This window comes from Nycticebus coucang, chromosome 9, assembly GCF_027406575.1.
Source record: "Nycticebus coucang isolate mNycCou1 chromosome 9, mNycCou1.pri, whole genome shotgun sequence".
NCBI classification, from domain to species: Eukaryota; Metazoa; Chordata; class Mammalia; order Primates; family Lorisidae; genus Nycticebus; species Nycticebus coucang.
The window spans coordinates 123,772,971-123,791,612 of NC_069788.1; the positions used below are offsets into that span (position 1 = coordinate 123,772,971).

Genomic DNA, 18,642 nt, shown 5'->3' on the forward strand with positions numbered 1-18,642 from the left:
GATGACGGCTTCCTATTAGCACCAAGAGAAATCCCAGCCTTTCTCCTGTTCTAGCCACGCATGGCCTGTTGAGTGCTTGTAGTCAAGTCTGCTCCTCTGCTGACAAGAGGCACTGTGACTCTTTAGGCTTTGGGATTTATCTGTGCACTTTTTTTTAATAGAGCACAGTTCAGGTATCTTTCATGGTTTTGGTTTCGAATTATACACCAACTTTAGGTGAGAGTTTTGCCAGCTTTGAGCTGAAATTAGACATGATGAGTCCAAAAGAAACACTGACTCATGGAAAGCAGGACTTTGGCCTTCACTGAGTAAATTTTCCTTTTCTTTCTTTTTTTTTCAGAGTTTCACTCTGTTGCCCACGGTAGAGTGCTATGGCATCACAGCTCACAGCCACCTCAAACTCTCGGGCTTAAGCTATTCTCTTGCCTCAGCCTCCCAAGTAGCTGGGACTACAGGCACTTGCCACAACGCCTGGCTATTTTTATTGCAGTTGTTTACCTGGCCCGGGCCGGGTTTGAACCCTCCACCTTCAGTGTATGTGGCTGGCGCTGTAACCACTGTGCTACGGGCACCAAGCCTGGAATAAAGTTTCTTAGGTTGTGCTGAGTTATATCTCATGGAATTCCCAGAAAGGATTTAGATAACAGGTGTGTATGCAGAGTTTCCTTCACAGCTAAGTGTAGTAAGATCTTAGCACTCTCTGTGCTTCTCCAGTCAACCTCCACAGGCACCACGCCTTCTCATCTGCACCAGGGGTCAGTAGTGCCAACTGGACACACTTCTTTTTTTGACCTTGCTGCAGAGTCTGCAGTGACTGCTCCTTGAGTGTGTATTCTTTGTGAATATAAAAGTAATACATGCTCATTGTGGAAAATCTTGAAAAAAAAAGGACTTGTAATCCAGAAAACTTTTTCCTCATTGAGTTGTTTCTATGACAACTGGTTTCTTCCTTTCCTCTTGATCAGATCTGAGCCAGCTGGACTGTGGCTATTTCTGTCTTATAAGCACTTGAACCCAACATGTCTTGGCCGAACAGCTCTGCCTCCCCTGCTGTGGATGTGTTCAGCCACCTTTGCGAATTGGTGAAGCTGTGAGATGAGGGCCTGTCCTCGACTTCTCTCCATCATCTTCCATTTTTTAATCAGTGGTTAGAATCTTGTTTGTTACTCTTATTAATTCATTTACTTGTCATCTCTCTACTCTTACCATCTTAGTTCAGATTCTATTTTCAACTATCTGAGTTTTCCCAAAGCATCATCTGCTTTAGAATTTCTGACGACTTAAAGGCTTAATTTAGAAAATCAGGGCATTCCTGACCTGTTCCTACACCCTCAAGTCTGGGTCTGGTGCTAATGGCTGTTCCCCCCACTGGACCCACACGTCTTCCCTCTCTCCTCCAACTCCCTCCATGGACCCTCAGCAGCCTGTGCTGTCCTGACCTGGGTTTCATTCTGCTGCACCTGCCTACTTTGCTGTCTCTTTGTCTTACTCATAGCTGCACCAGTAGTGTCCAGCCCAGAGTGTAAATTTAAGGTAACAAATGGGTAGAAGGAAACGCACATGTGTAGGGTACAGGTTAGTAGGGGAAAAAATGAGAGGCTGTTAATGCTAGTTTCGGGTACCTTAAAAATCTTAATCATGTGACTGGACTTTCCCTACCTGGTACCGGGGTCATGGTTCCACCTTACCCCTATTGGTGGCCTAGTACCTCAGCCCAGATCTAGAGCCCCTGACACTTGACATTGGATCGAACACGTGACCTCCGAAGTCCTTTCAAACTTCATCCTAAAATTCCAATCTAAAGTTAAAAACAGATTCTGGGCCCAGTTCCAGAATTCTGATTTAGTAGACCCTGCTGTCTTAATTTTTCTAACAAAGGCCCTTCTGAGACTCCCAAGATGTTAGGTGCTAATAGAGCTGCAGTTCATTTCATTGCAGGAGAGTGGGACCATATCATAGCAAACTCTCAAAATGTAATTGTGATGAAGAGATTGGCACCATGGAAACCATTTCTGTCTCCGTGTGTGGGGTTTGCTGGATGGGGAAAGTGCCACCACCTGGTGTGATCTGTTGGAGGTTTAAAGTTTTAATTGTATGAATTTTGTAGCCCATGTTCCTGGTTCCCTGCATCATATCCTCTCAGATCACCACTGATTTCAGCTAAAATTCAGACTTTTGCAGTTTCTCTAAATCTGGACAACACTTTACTGTTTTCTGCCTTGGGGCTTTCAGACTGAACAAGGGAGGGGCAGAGATTAGCCCCAGGCAACCTTCAACCCAGGGGGGGGGGGTCCCACAGAACTGCCCACCTCCCAGAGCTGCCTTCACTATGCGTCCCCCTTGGGCTTTTCCCTCCCCTGTCATATCTTTTCCTCATATCTAGTCCCTGAGATAATCTTGCTAAAAACCTTGTATACAAGTACTATGTCAGTTGAGCAGACTTTATAGGTTAAATGCAAATAAAAGCCTTCTCTACTTATGTTAGTTTTTTTCTTAATGTCCCTTTCAACAAGAGCACCTAAACTAACATGTAGGGGAGAAAGTTCAAGAGAATACACCGTGTATTGCAAAGTGACACACACACACTCACACTGCTCAAGTTTAAACTCAAACTCTGCACTGAGTCATTATGTGAGGATTTATTTTTTAAACAAACTATTTGATTTTATTTAGGAGAAGGGTTGAAAGGGATATGAAAACCCAGAAAATATTTGGCACAGAGAAATGGCACTAGATGTACCTCTTTTATTCATTTGTATGTTATCTTGTTCTTAAAGAATTATGAGTGGCTCTTTCTACAAGACTAAATTTTGTGGAGTATAATGACAGAAAGCTATTTAAAATGCTACAGTGTGGGCCAGGCATGGTGGTTCATACCTGTAATCCCAGCACTTGGGGAAGCCAAGGTGGGTGAATCGCTTGAGCTCAGAAGTTGGGAGACCAGCCTGAGAAAGAGGAGACCCCATCTCTATTAAGAATAGAAAAATTAGTCAGGCCTATGGTGGTCACTTGTCGTCCCTGCTGCTCGAGAGGAGGCGAGAGGATCACTTAAGCCCAGGAGTCTGAGGTTGCTGTGAGCTACGGTAAGGACACAGCACTCTACCCAGGGCAACCGAGTAAGACTCTGTCTTAAAAAAAACTCCTCCATAACAAAAACCCCTCCTGACATCTGAGCAGTTCTCATAGAAGCTGCTATATTGTGGGTACTCAGTAAATGTGGAGCAGATGAGAAGGAATATGCTAAGCTGTCCAAAGCAAGGCACATCTCAGCCTGCTGTCCCAGTGAGAAAGAGCCAGTGAGACACTGCAGGCTGAGACAGCGAGGTGCTGTTGCCTCACTCCCCTCAACCTGTGACTGCAGCTCTTTATTTTGGACTCTAGATTTACTTTGCTGATCAGGCACCCCTAAAAAACTTACTCTTTCTTTAATCCAGGACATTGCGTGTGATTTTAGCTTGACCAAGTCACTTATTCTCTAGGTGTGAGTTGAAATGTTAACTGAGGGTTGAAACACTAGATAATGTAACGCTTATATTAGACAGTCATCTAATTTACACACTGTGCTATTTTATGTAAATTGACAGTGATTGTCTAACCTACAAATCACCATCTAGCCTAATCAATTGTTATGGCAGGGACTAGAACACAGGTCTCTGTTAATCATCATGTCTCATTTCTGAAATGGCTTCCATCTCTACCCCTGGCCAGGGAACAAAACAAGGCACTGTTTTTCTGAACTAGTTCTAAGTGGTTCTTAGAATTACTAAGGACTAATTCACCCAAGTTGGTTTCAGTTATTTCAGGCCTAACTGTGAAAAATATATTTTTTTTTCTTTTTGCCCCCCTAAAACTTGTGTAACTTGACAGCTGTGAAAAATATCAAGAACAAAGCCTATGATGCTTACAGACTTAAACCAACTAACATGACAGTGAAGTGTGGTGTTGTGTGTTACCAAGTTTTTGTTTGCAAAATGAACAGTGCCTATAGGTGTCTTTCATACCTAACCAGTAGCAGGAGGGGGGTGGGGAGTTAAACAAAAAAAAGATAGTAGCAGAGAATTTGACAGTTAAATGTTTATGCACTTAGATTACTTAGAAAAATTAAGACTATAATAGATGGACATGGACAGAGTACGTAAGCAAAGTAAAAACTGTAGGCATCTAAATATGGGAATAGCAGTATGGGAATAGTTTAGAAAGCAAGTACAGTTATTTCAATGGCCTTTTTTGTAACTAATAAAATGCTAGTTGTTATAACTTAGAAAGAACTAATGTTAAAAAAGCCTGCTAGGGATTATGGAGGAGTTCCTTTTATACTTTCTTCCTTTTATACTATGCTTTATCCTCACTGATAAAGAAAAAAATGTTTTCATTTCAGTACGTTCAGATTTTCTTTTTCAATTATAGGATTATTTATGATTAAAATATTAATTGATGACAGCTTCTAAAATTCATCAGTCAAAACCAGTTTATTTTCTGGCCTATACCTCATGGAAAGTGGTAAATTTGCTTTTGTTATTCTTGATCTGTACATTAAAAACTAGCTGAAACAAGTTGGTAATGGTTTAGTGAACTGAGAAAATGTTTTTTTTTTTTTTTTTTACTTGCCAGAACTTTGGGAGTTAAAAAAAAAAACTTTTATAAAGACAAAGTTGGTTTCATAATCAAATACGTTTCTTCCCTGCAGGTTCCCTGTTATGCACCTGAAACTGTACTGGAGACGCCAGAAGAGAGAGCGCCCTCTGGAGGTCAGCAGGCGAACGCTGAGGCTGCCTATGAGCCGCCAAAAGGCTCTAAGTGATGAGAAATGGAAGGCAAGCCTCATGAAGCCACGTGTCTCTCTTGGTAAAGCATCATCTCAGAAGCCTCTTGGGATCCTTTCTCCAAATGTTCTGTGCAGTATGAGTGGGAAGAGTCCTGTAGAGAGTAGCCTGAATGTTAAGACCAGAAAGAATGTGCCGTCTACAACCATCCACCAGGGCGAAGAAGGAGCACTTGATATCTGGGCTGTTGTGAAACCTGGAAATACCAAGGAGAAAATTGCATTCTTTGCAGCCCACCAGTGTAATACTAGGACAGGGTCTATGAAAATAAAAAGCTCCTGGGATATTATTGATGGGAGAGCTACTAAAAGAAGAAAAAAATCAGGGGATCTTATAAAAGCCAAGATACAGCTAGAAAGCATGAGAGAAGTCAGCAGCAGGTGCTACCAGCCTGAGCCTTTTGCGTGTGGCATTAAGCACTGTTCTGTGCATTACGTGAGTGACAGTGGAGATGGCGTCTACACTGGGAGGCCTCTGTCAGTTATACAGATGGTCGCCTTCCTTGAGCAAAGAGCTAGTGCTCTGCTAGCTAGTTGTGCGAAAAACTGCACAAACTCCCCTGCTGTTGTGAGGTTTCCTGGCCAATCCAGAGGAGCTCCCCCAGTCTCTGAGCATTGCTCTGCCCCAGGAGCATGTGAACCCATAGAAAGGGGAAACCCTGAAGTTGGTGAACCACAGAGCGAGCCAGTCCGTGTCCTTGACATGGTAGCCAGGCTGGAGTCTGAGTGCCTGAGGCAGCAGAGCCAGCATGAACTTGGGAGCCTCTCGAGGAATAACAGCTTCCATCGGAGTGCTGGTGGGGTGTTGCTTACAAATAGCACCCAGGCTGATGAAGGAAAAACAGGAAAAGGTGCCGTGGAGGCACCTGCCACTCAGGTAGACCCCACAGGGTCTGCATCTGTAGCCTGTGTCCCCTCAGGAGCTGGCCATTCTCCCAAGGGGGACAAGACCTGGGATGGTGCTTCTCAGGGCCATCTGTCATTGCCAGCGGGTGTGAGTTTCCACATGGATGATGCAGAATTAGAGCCGGGTCTGCAAACTACCATGAAAAATAGCAACAGTTATGATGTGGAAATGACAGATGAACTTGTTAGGTTACCTTTTTCTTCTCACGTCTGTCCCCAAGCCACTGAATTGCCCACAGATGCTGTTGACTGTATGAACAGAGCACTTGTGCCGCTCACCAGCCCAAGTCTTGATCAGAGAAGAAAAGTCTCTCTCTGCGTTGGTATCCCCATGTCCAAGGTGGAGAAGGACCAGCCTTCCAGTTTAGACATCTGTGAAGACCCACTTCCAGGGATGTTGTTTTTTTTGCCACCTGGTCAGCACCCATCAGACTGTTCCCAGTTGAGTGAAAGTACAAGAAAAGTGGCTTCAGAGTCTAGCCAGCTTGCTGTGGCTGAGGGTGACAGCACATCTGAGCCACTTGTGCCACCACCCTCCTCTGTGGAAAGTGCCTCACCAGTACTTGAGGCATCCAGTTGGAAGAAGCAGGTGTCTCATGATTTTCTGGAGACCAGGTTTAAAATCCAGCAGCTTCTGGAGCCTCAGCAGTACATGGTTTTTCTGCCCCACCACATTATGGTAAAAATCTTCAGGTTGCTTCCCACTAAGAGTTTAGTGGCTCTTAAATGTACCTGCTGCTATTTCAAGTTTATTATTGAACACTACAATATTAGGCCATCAGATTCTCGCTGGGTTCGAGATCCACGCTATCGAGAAGATCCTTGCAAACAATGCAAGAAAAAGTATGTGAGAGGGGACGTGTCCCTGTGCCGGTGGCACCCCAAGCCCTATTGCCAGGCGTTTCCCTATGGGCCAGGGTACTGGATGTGCTGCCATCGCTCTCAGAAAGCCTTTCCTGGCTGTCAGCTGGGACTTCATGACAATCGCTGGGTTCCTGCCTGCCACAGCTTTAACCGGGAAATCCACAAGAAATCAAAAGGGACTGAAACTGAAGAGGAATAATAACATCCACGTGACAGGCAACAAAAGGACCCATTTTTAAAAACCACGAAACGCTGTTCAAGCGAGCATTGCCTCTAAATTTAGTTACCACTGCAGGAGAATCTAACTCTTATCAGCACCGCCATTGCTCAGGCATCTTTAAAACTCTTAATTTATGAGCTATACAGGAAAATTGGTCTCATTTTTTATAATTGCATCTCTCATTTGATCCATAGTGTCCCACAGTTTGATTCACTTTGCTGTTTTCCTACATCAGACCCTTCCCCAAAGGATGAAGGTGTGCCACCATCAAGGACATTTAGCAGAGCTCACTGCAGATTGCAGGCAGTCCTCAAAGAAAGGTTCTGGCAGTGTTTTGAGCACTGGGGCATCATATCTGAAATAAGTGAATAGTGTCCCATGAAAAGAACAGCAGGACTCTTGGATGGAAAGTATTAAGAAGGAAAAGTCAGGCATGTCACTTTAGGCCTTGTAAGCGTGACCCTGTGAGGCAGATGTCTGTGGCTGGAGGTGGGTTCATGCCCTGTGGTGTTTACAGTGTACATAATGGTTGTGTTTTCACAGGGCTGTGAAAGTGCATATTAAACCTAAGCACCTTCACCTTTAAATGCGTGCTGCGGGTCCCCTGTAAATATGATTAAAATGCAGTTGTGTATGAGGGACGCTGCCTAAGCAGCACCCTCACGGCGCAGCTAGGAGAGCGCTGTGGCTATCACGAGTGTTTTTTGATTGTCTAGTCTCAAAGTTGTACATTCTGTATGTTTCCTAAATAAACTGAATGTTTCCTGTATAATATATGAATGTTTCTGAGAAGAAACTCTATAAATAGTTAAAAGGCTAACCTGTTCAAAGGATACCAAATAATGGCTTAACTGGACAACCTGAAAATTAGCATAGAGAACAACCTTTTGTTATATTTTAGTGATCCGCCAGGATTGAGAGAATATTATATAGTCAGATTATAACATTCTTGTCTACTTTATCCTTTGTTAGTTTTTTAAAATCTCAATAAAAACATCTTGAATGGGATCTGAATTTTACAAGGACTTTTTCCTTCTTTTGTGATACAGTATTGAAAAAGGTTCTTGTGTTGTAAGAATTAAAAGTTTTTTTTTAACTGTTGCAGTGGAAGAGAGGAAATGCTTTCTGTTTTTACTTAACATCCTAAGTTTAAATTTTTGCACCCCTTCAACACTTGAGCTGTCTGCCCTCTTCTTTCTTGTTGGGTGTGGTGTCATCGAGGTGTTCTTAGAACTTGTCCAGGTATAATCAATCACTTAAAAATCATTAAAGATCTCTTCAGGCCCGTGGTCATGTCATGCTTCATTGGCTGGAAGGTTTTGGGCCACAGTAGTTTTTAGGACCAGCTAAGTTGGCTCGGAATTGAGTATCCACCAAAAACCTTGAACCGGTGATGGTAAATGTTCTAGTGGGAGCTGCTGTGCTCGGCTGACATGCTCTGCTGGGTTTGTCTGTGACACAGGACCAGGAGGAGGCTGAAAAGAGCTCACTTTCCTTTTGAGAGATGGTTTTTTTCCTCATGACTTACCCGGCTGAGGTGTGTTGGAAAACACACCTTTTAAAGTGCCCTGGGCTGTACCTCCTTGTGCTCCTTAGATTATCCTTTGAACTGCTCTACACTGGCAGTCCCAGTAGGGCCTTCCCAGTAGGCCTGCTGTGACCCAGTGTAGGAGTGAGGAGGACAGCGCACACAAAGGGCTCTGAGTGCCGCTTAGTGGTTCTCAACCTTCCTAATGCTGCAGCCCTTTAATACAGTTCCTCATATTGTGGTGACCCCCAACCATAAAATTATTTCCGTTGAGTTTGATGAAGGCAGTCCCTTCAACTGACATGCAGGCCATTCCAAAGTCCATGGCCATAGCTAATGTTTGCACAACCTCATGGGAAGAGCAAACATTGTGGCTACACACCCCAGGGTAACACCCTGTGTATTCACACCAAACTGGCTGAACGCTTCTGCTCTGGGCATGGGGGAGGGTAGCCGAGGCAGTAGCTGCTGGACACCTCTCCTGGCTGTCTTGGCCCTTCCACAGCTGTCGCTCTGGACAGCCCCTCCATCTGTAGGCGGCCCTTAATAGCAGGACTCCCAGGGAACTGGAGGCAGCCAGTGGTGGTGTGGGCAGAGGGAACACGACAGAAGGGACATTACTCCATCCTCCCCTAAGCTTGAGAGGTCCCCCCCCTAATGTTTCCATTTCTCTCTTGTCCCTGGGCAGTTTCCACACAGCTTTCCTACACAGGCATACCCTTCCCCACAGGTCTGTGTAAGAAACAAGTTACTGTAGGTCATGGGCTTCATACCATGGCGCCCAAAGGTGAATGCATCTCTACAGAAAGTGAGCTGCATCTCTGAGCTCACCAAGGACAGACTAAAATTAATACCACCATGACCTATAATTAAAAAAAATGTATTTCAAGGGGTGGCGCCTATGGCTCAAAGGAGTAGGGCTCCAGCCCCTTATACTGGAGGTGGTGGGTTCAAACCTGGCCCCAGCCAAAACTGCAAAAAAAAGTATTTCAGGCATTTTTTTCTTCAGGAGGAAAATTTCTAGATGGAGACTTTACTACTTTTTGTATTGACAGGGATGGAGCTGGAGAACATTCTCCTTAGGAAAGTGTCTCAAGAATGGAGAAGCAAGTGTCCAGTGTGCTCAGTTCTAGTAAGAAGCCAGTAGATGAGCTGACGCGCCCACACAAGAGAAAGAGTTCAGGCTGGCAGGGTAGGAGATGGTGAGCTCCCACCTAATGGGCACAGTGTAAGTGTATGTGGCACATCTCCGGTGAGGGGCACAGCTACAACAGAGGCTTTACCTAACAAAGGCAAACATCGTAACCCAATCATTTGTACCCGCGTGTTAATCTGAAATAAAAACTTCTTAAAGTATTCTTATTTGTATAGAATATTTCAGGATTACATCTCATTCTTGCTACCCCCATTGTAGCAGTAGAAATGAAGAATCATTTTGAAAAAGACATACAAATATTAGCAAAGTACTGTTAAAGGATTTATTATAGTAATACAATAAAGTTTAGAAAACCTTTGACTCAAACTGGTTTGGAAGTTGCAGAGCAAAGGCCAATTCCTGACTGTGACACTGAGAGGTTCTCAGACACTAGCTCTTTGATCAGCTCTGTCCCCTGTGGTAAGTCCTTAAATCTGTCCACTATACCTAATGTGGGGACATACCGTTTTTCCCACCTAACTTATAGATATGTAAACCTTAGTTATATTGTTACCAAAAAAAAAAAAGTCTTCAACAGACCATCTTAAGCAGCCTATTTGGTGCCTGTGGGTTTTTATTTAGTATTACATTTTTTCAGTAAATCATTTTAAAACGGAAAACATGACCAAGTTCTATGGCTTTTTGTTTAAAAAAAAAAATATCAGCTTCCGTTTTTTAAAAAGCTGTTTACATATGATTCTGGCACCTACATGAAAGATTTAAATGAGCAGCAAAGAGATTAGAAAAAACAGTGGTTGAAAAGTATATTTAAGAATATTTACAGGGTGGATTCAGTGCAAAATAAAGAAACCCAAAATAATTCAGCAGTGTCCAGTATGCTGACGTTCAAAGCCACAAATGGGTTAGATCACCTGACCCTATGTAAAGTGCCTTCCAGTTGATATTAACAAACATACCCTTATCAATCCCTAAGTCTTCTACATCCTTGTAAGTTTTGTTGAATTACTCTCAATAGGAGTTAGTGATCCCTGGATTCTATAGTTTCATCTAGCGTTCATGGTGTTATAAGAGGCTTGCTTGAGAAAACCATGATGACCATGCGTCTCAGCAGAAGCCACTCTACTCTCAAGATGCCAATTCTTGCAACTTAAGCTCTTCCTTCTGAAGGTCAAAAGTATTATACCTGGACAGCCCATCCCATAGATTACGTTTACTTGGTATTTGTTCAAGTCTACTGTATCTGCTCTCTATGAACTGCAGAGCTAGGCAGTAAAATCCAAGCCCAGCAATCATGAAGCTGAGCATTTAAAACAGACATCAGCTGCATAAGAAACCACAAGGAGGAAAGCCTGTTTTCCCCACGTGGAAAATTCATAGAGCAGGGACTCACGGACTGGAATAAATCCCCCAATTCTGCAGCTCTACCCAAAGCTGTATCAAACACCAAATACACCGATAAGCAAAAAAGCCATAGAGCACCTTGGTCTTGGAGGCAAATATCAGCTCTGTTACGTGAGAAAAGTTGCAGGGGCATGGCAAACCTCTGAAGGACTTATCTGAGGTCCTATCATGCCGATCACACCAAGAAGATAGGGTCGTAGTGCTCGATATTTTGCAGTTATTATAAATAAAAAACTATTTACATATTTGTACATATTAATGCCCCTCTCATTATGGTTTTCTTGTAAGATTGTCACTAAGAATGACAAGACCCTTAGCTAAAAATGATCTCTTGGTGAGGGGAAATTCTTTACATCTGAGCTTTACCCAGGCTAGAGAAGAGCAGGATCAGCGCTCCACTTCTGAGCAACACAGACCTCCAGGAAATAAGCAGGATGGTGGCTTTCCCTGCAAACACCTGCCACCTACTAAATCCCTTAGAAAGAAACTGGACATTGTAAGAATGACCAGAGGCTGCTTAATTAAGCGACTTTGACCTGTGCCCAAGCAGGCATTTAGCTTACATAAGGGAATGACCTTAATGACTCATCTTCACTCAGATAAAGTTCAGTTTCAAAATGCACATAGTAGATGGTAGGAATTCAATAACTTAAGTGAGAATGAAAAATTTAATTCAGAATACAAGAAAATAGTTTAAAAATCTCTTAAGACATTATTGCAGCCAGGATTTCTTCAACTTATGGATGTAGGTCCTACAGAAAAAAGACCTTAGTTTTCTTTGGTGTGTGTGGGGAAAGGAACACGGGAACACCCCAGAAGCTATGACAGCAGCACGAATGAAACACGTTTGAAGCTACACCCTCCCCAGACACGGCCACCCCTCCCAAACAAAACCAAAATTCTTGCTCTAAAAACCAAAGGTGACCAAACTGTAAAGAAATCAGGTATTTCAAATTGCTTGTTGGTTCTCTGTACAAAAAACAGTAAGAGAAAAACTCATGTTATAGAGTTTTTATCTTTCAAGTCCTAATCATCAAGAATCATTTGATTCAACCACCCTCTAAAACTTCAAGTGTCAGGAATAGTCTCAGCATCACAAGGACCAACACCACGCTGACCCATGTAAGGGGGCCCTGTGGCCTGGGACCAGAGGGAACCCAAATTGATTTCTTTCTCAGCAGGACCGGCCACATGCTCAGGTCCTTTCACCAATGTTGGTCTGGGCAGAAGGACCTTTGACCCCTCTGTTCTATTAATTATCATGAACATGTTGGTCACTATCACAGGCCACTTGACAAATAGAGATGTTTGTCTCCCTGCTTAAGAAAATCCCAGAACAGTTTAACCTTTTTTTGTTCCAGGCATTATCTTAACTAAACATAGTTTTCTAGAAGGCAGTGAGAGAACCTTCTCAATGCAACTCTAGCATGTTTTGGTCTATGCTTGTTAGCGGTGTCCAGTGTAAGCTTTGAACCAGGAGGTCACAGAGGCTGCAGCGGATGAGATCATCCCCCCTGCACTGCTGCTCACGATGGGTGGACAGGCCTGGCTGCTCTGGCTCTGGGAGACTTCCACGGGCTGGGAAGGGATATCACAAAATCGGGGGCTTGGCAGGTTCTCCCAGTCAGTACCCAGGTCCGTTTCCTCATCACTTATGTGCTCATCTCCACTCTCATCAGACTCTCCAGCAGCTCCGGGATCCACAAATTCCATGGACTCCTCAAGCTCTGCTCGCACTTCGAAGGGCCCCGACCTGTGTGCAGACAGGAGGGGACCTCTTTAGGATGACTGCTGTTCTCACAACCTGAGGTAACATGCCTTTGCTGTCTTCCCCAAGACCCTCTACCTAATGGGACAGAGGGACACCCACACACACACCACCTTCTAAGTCTGTTCTGCACTCACTGCTGACCTATAACAGATTTTCTTTACCCGAGTAACATCCTCCATCCAAGTAATGAACAACATCATGGTACCACACTTTCCCACAATTCACTCACTTTCTGAAGATCCTGGATAGGGAAAATGACAAAACCCACACACTGAGATGGGCCCTGGTGGCCCAAAGTATGATTTCCTGGTACACAAAAAGAACTACACCAATGCTCCCTGCCTCATGGAAGCCCCAAATCATTAGACTCTTCAGACTCAAAGAAGAGAAATGACATGGTTATGTGCACATAACCACAGCTTCCCTGGGCGCTATCAACACTGGGCTCATAATTTTCTATGGTCATGATTATTGCACAGGAATGAGACAAGTGTTCCAAGCATATTCATCTGCAACTGCGTATTTCTGCACTGTACTTCAGGACAAAGTATTTTTATGTCCCAAAGTCCCTAATGACCCTCTCAGTGCCAGGTCTAGTAATCCTTCCCCAGGCCTCATCCCTCCAGGGAACCATGCCAGCTTAACTCAGAGAGAGGGGCCTTTCTGCTGCTGGCCCCTCAGTTCCTGCTTCAGGGGAGCAGGCTGCATTTTCTTCAGGCCACTGCAGAGTGCAGCCGTAATACCCCATCTCCCTGCTTCTGCCTGAGATAAGCACATGAGGCCTCCATTTGTTTAAGGATTTTGCTGATAAATACTCTGGGGGAAACAGAAGAGGTCAACAAAAACAGACAGCTGGCTTGGCACCTATAGCTCAGTGGTTAAGGCGCCAGCCACATACACCAGAGCTGGCAAGTTCGAATTCAGCCTGGGCCTGCCAAACAACAATGACAACTACAGCCAAAAAATAGCCAGGCATTGTGGCGGGTGCCTGTAGTCCCAGCTACTTGGGAGGCTGAGGCAAGAGAATCATTTAAGCCCAAGAGTTGGAGGTTGCTGTGAGCTGTGGCATCATTGCACTCTATCCAGGGTGACAAAGTAAGAGTGTCTTAAAAAAAAACAAAACAAAACAAAAAACAGACAGCTATAAAAAATACCCCAGAATCGCACACCAGCCCATTCTAGCGTGTCGGCCAGAGCCGTTCACAGACTTTGATGATGGAAGGCTGGGGCTGGCCTCCATAGCACCTAATCAGCTCCATACCATCCGATTCTTTTCTGGGGACAAATAGCCCTTATTCTTCCCAGCTGTACTCACGTCCCAGGCGGTTCCAGGGCTTTGCGGGTATTAATTAAATTGGAAGATGTGCTACCAGGTGTTCCCATGGTCTGCAGAGAGCAATTTACAAAGAATCCCTCTCACAAGACTCTCCCACGTTTACTAGGTCCCCACCCTGCCTACAAGTCATTATTTTGCAAGGGGTGAAAGGAGTAAAAAGTGGGGGTTCTCCGTGATCTTCCTACTTCCTCTTGAAACTTTCTCTGCCAAACAGGCTAATGACCCCTGCAGCCAGCACCCTCGCTCTAAGTATCCCTCCTCTGTTTGAAGGGTCTTCACACATGCTACGTCTTTTCGCTCTAAGTATCCCTCCTCTGTCTTAAGGTTCTTCACACACGCTACGTCTTTTCCTCCTCCCTTTTCTTTCCCTTAGCAAACAGTTCTACTCCAACACCATCTTTTCAGAATCCTCTCCTCCTAGTTCACTCCCAAATACCCTCTTACCTGCCCACCCCTAAACGCTGCCTCTAACCCCAGATTCATCTTCTCAGATACCTGAGGCTATCAACCAGGCTCAAAACATATGCCGGCTGGACTGCTTACCTCTTCCGTCCTGCTCCCACTCCATGTCCAAGGTCCACAGGGCTGCCTGATAGCACCAAATAGGCCCTCCCTAGATCACCATCACCTCCCACCTGCATCATCTGGCTGGGGAGCAACCTCTGCATCCCATGACGTTCACCTACTAAAATGGTAGCTACTTAAATGCCTTAGCTGGGCCCCCTGCTAAACAGAAGGCTGACGCTGTGTGGTCAGAGGGGCCAGTTACTGATATCTCTCCCAAGCTGCCTCTCAGGCCCCAGTCAGCTTCCGGCCACAGGGGTCTCCTTCCTCCCTCCGAGCTCTGACACTCACCCTGTTTTGCCTTCCTCTCTTCCACGGCTTTATCTACCTTTGGGGTCCTTCCAGATACCCTCGTTAAGGGTTTTCCCAGGAGACTGGTGGGGTAACCCGAAGGAGGACACATCCCCCAGGCAGAGTCTCCACCCGGAGCTGTGCTGGGCTCCAGGTCTCTGCTCACAGCCCAGGGGGTGGCGTCCCCGTGGCTTGGAGCAGGTTGCCTAAATGAGCAGTTAAATGAAAATGAACAAAAGGAGGAGTCCGAAAGTGCCCAGTTTGGAGCCACTTTGGTCCCAAATCAACAACTATTTCTGAGAAGCTCCAGGAGCAGAAGGAGACCCATGCAGAGGCCCTGGGACGCTTCCTCACTTGACTCCTCTCTCCCACCACCTGTAGGCTAGAGAGGCATCACCTGCTTAGCTCACCCGCCTGAGCCAGAAGCACAGTCCTCAGATCTGGCAAAAACAATTCTTTCTCATTCAGGGTCTCCGGGGAATAAAGATTATAAAATCATTTTTCTGATTTTTACTTTAGCTGAATAATATCTTTACTCAAAACCTGAAGTGAGAGTACTCAATTTCTCGTGACGCTGCAGGGAGTCACTCTACCAACTTAAGGCAGCAAAACTGTCCTTCTTGCTTCATAAAAGTCTCTTCATAAGACATCTCATTTCAAAACAGTATCTGAGAGAATATCTGAACACCAAGAGTGAACTCTAACGTAAACTATGGTCTCTGCGTGATGACAACATTGTCATGGTAAAAACTGCATCAGTTTAGAATTATCAATGGATACTAAACCCAAGGGGAATTTCCAATAAGGTTATCTGCACGGTGTGAAGTGTCCCCTCACAGATTATTTATTATTGGCAAGGAAGGAAAAATGTAAGGACTATCGAGTGGGGAGACTGGGAGATGAAGGTAACACCACACTAGGGGCAGATGGACACCGCTTGTCCCCAGATGTGCTGTCCAGGAGACATCCTCACCCAGGTACTGTGGTACTGTTCCAGCCTAGAACACACAGCCTGAAACTAACCACGAGGAAACAGAGAAGACCCAAACCAAAATTCTATTAAAACAAGAAGGAACCCAATGCTTTAAATTAAAAAAAAAAAAAAAGTTCATGTGTGAAGGACAAAGGAGGCTCCCGATCAAAAGGCAGCTACCTGTGGTGCATCTTACAAGGGTACATGTGAGCCTTGGCAAATGTGGAATGTAAATGTCTTGGCAAAGTAACTAGGAAAATGCCAGGAGGGCTATGTCAACTAATGAGATGAAAATGTGTCAAATATTCTATGAAACAAGTGTATGGTGCCCCATGATCATATTGATGTACACAGCTATGATTTAATAAAAAAAAAAAAAAAAAAAAAGGCAGCTACAGAGACAGCAACTAAAGGCGCACCCGACTCCAGACGAGCCCCTGCACCAGCGTGGGGAACATGCGCAAGGCCAGTCCTGCCCAGCGACACAACATGAATACCAGCAGCAAGCTGAGCATTGCATCGGCACTGAATAAGTGGGTACTGTAACTGTACTGGAGTTATGAAAATATCCCTATTTTTGGAAAATACACACTAAATTATTTAGGGGTCAAGAGCCACGATGTGTGCAACTAACTTACCCTCATAGGTTTCAGGGAAACCATATCTGTGTCCGTGTGTCTGTATTTAAGGGTGTACAAGTGATAAGCCAATGGGGTGAAACATTAATGACAGGGGAACCTGGGTGGTCTCTGTATTATTTTTAGTAATTTTTCTGTATGTCTGAATTTATTTCAAAGAAAAAGTTGATCTTGGTTTCCGCTATAGGGAGTCCCACCAGGTTCTACTAATAATCTTCTCTAATCTTGATTCTGATAGAGGCAGGTCTGAAAAAGGGACTTCTGCAGCTCTGGCCATAAACTCAGATGTGACTGATAGCCTACCTGTGTATTTTTGCAGGGCAGGCCCTGTGGAAGCCCATTCTGAAGAGTAAGCCATGGAAAACTCCGGACCCCCCCATAATTTATCTCCAGCACTGAGTGGTTGTTTCCCTTCAACACCAGCACAGAGTATCATTAATCCCTTCTGTTTTATCAAAAATGGAAACCTGTTTTGAACTGCATTTCTTTATTCTTGTATTTTTATCTACTTCAGAGACTGGGTTTCACTCCATTTGCCAAGCTGGAGTGCAGTGGCTGTTCACAGGAAGGAATGCACCTCACTGCAGCCTCGAACTCCTGGCCTCAAGTGATCCTCCTGCCTCAGGCTCCTTGGTAGCTGGGACTACAGGTGCACACACCTCACCCAGCTGTACTTTGTGAAGGAGGCTGAAGATTTCTTTCTCTTGGTATATACTACTTACATCTCTTGTGTTAGCTGCCTGTATGAACTGTCTATTTTTCTATAAGATTGTTGGTCTTTCCTTTATTGATTTGAAAAATTTCATTAGGTAGTCTACATTTTTATGATCTGTTTTACAGGTTGTAAAACCTAGCCATTGCTTGTCTTTTAACTTCGCTTATGGTATCTTTTGCCACAGACATTTAGGATTTCAAAATATGTAATTCCTTTTCTTTATGGTTTTTGGGTTTTGCAGCTTACTTGGAAATTCTCTTTCCACCCTATGATTATAAAACATTGCCCTTCCTCTTGGTTATTTTATACTTCTGTTTAAAATAAGATCTTTTGTATCACCTGGAATTAATTTTTGTATGTGAATTATGGTATGAATACAGTCTTTTCCCCACACAAATACCCAGCTGGCCCAACACTGCTGAACTAGTATGAGATTCAGTGCGCCATGTACCTCTACCCACATTACACCCCATGCACACAGGGGTCTGTTTCAGGACCGTTCTCTCCCTCAAGTCGCTCCATCTGCTTGCATGCTAACACACACCATCTTAATTACCTTTCTACTGTGTTTTTAAAGATGCTGACCCCATCCCCCATCCTTCTGTAAAATTTCCTTGCAGATTATGCTTCCAGCTGAACTTTAGAATCAGCTGTCAAGGCTCCATGAAGTATGACCAGTTTTCCTTTTGGGGAAAAGTGGAATTTGCAGTACTGAGCCTTCCTATCCAACAAAATCTTAAGGATCTTCACGGCCTCATCGAGCCTTCTCTCATTCAGACCCACAACAACCAAAAAACACAAGTGGAATAAACACAAGTTTCACAATTCTCTTTATATAGGTTATATATATATTATTAGGATTATTGCTATATGTTTATAGTTTTGTTGCTATAATAAAGAATATTTTTCCCATTACATTTTCTAACTGGTTGGTACTGGCAGATAAGAGATAGCACCTGCTTTCTGTGTGTTCATCTTGTACAAGTCACCATACAAAACTATCATTTTTTTTTCATGTGCTCACACTAATAAGTGATGAAGAATCACTTATTAGAAATCTATTAGAAATGATTAGAAACTATTAGAGTTTGTTAGTCCTCTTGGATATCCAGTTCATGAATTTTATCATCTACAATAATGTCAACTTTGTTCTTTCTTCTCGACATAAATACACCTTATTTCTTTTAAAAAGTTCTCTGCCGGCGGGGCATGGTGGCTCATGCCTGTAGTCCCAGCGCTGTGGGATGCCGAGGCGGGTGGATTGCCTGAGCTCAGAGGTTCGAGACCTGTATGTAACAGCAGTGAGCCAGAGTAAGACCCCGTCTCTACTAACATCAAAACTAGCCAGACGTTGTGGTGGGCGTCTGTAATCCCCGCTACTGGGGAGGCAAGGGGACAGAGCATCGCCAGAGAAAGAACATCTAAAAAAAAGAAGAAAGAAAATGAACAACAAAAAA

The 18,642-nt window shown here is 44.1% G+C and overlaps 2 protein-coding genes across 8 annotated transcripts in view; one reads left to right on the top strand and one right to left on the bottom strand.

Annotated features, from left to right (window-relative positions):
• FBXO34 (F-box protein 34) overlaps window positions 1-6,977 on the top strand; it is a 110,373-nt gene extending 103,396 nt beyond the window's left edge. For 4 of the 5 annotated variants that reach the window (XM_053602000.1, XM_053601999.1, XM_053602003.1 and 1 more), the window contains one exon: window positions 4,688-6,977. In XM_053602000.1, coding sequence (XP_053457975.1) covers window positions 4,688-6,791 — 2,104 coding nt within the window. In that variant the 3' untranslated portion in view covers window positions 6,792-6,977. Of the gene's footprint in view, window positions 1-2,880; window positions 3,084-4,687 lie in introns of those variants that run through there. The other variant, XM_053602005.1, reaches the window with a different exon arrangement.
• A 2,827-nt stretch (window positions 6,978-9,804) lies between these two features.
• ATG14 (autophagy related 14) overlaps window positions 9,805-18,642 on the bottom strand; it is a 41,287-nt gene continuing 32,449 nt past the window's right edge. Inside the window, exon 10 of one of the 3 annotated variants that reach the window (XM_053602007.1) lies at window positions 9,805-12,650. In XM_053602007.1, the coding sequence (XP_053457982.1) occupies window positions 12,344-12,650 (307 nt within the window). In that variant the 3' untranslated portion in view covers window positions 9,805-12,343. Of the gene's footprint in view, window positions 12,651-12,688; window positions 15,066-18,072; window positions 18,607-18,642 lie in introns of those variants that run through there. The other 2 variants (XM_053602006.1, XM_053602008.1) reach the window with 2 other exon arrangements.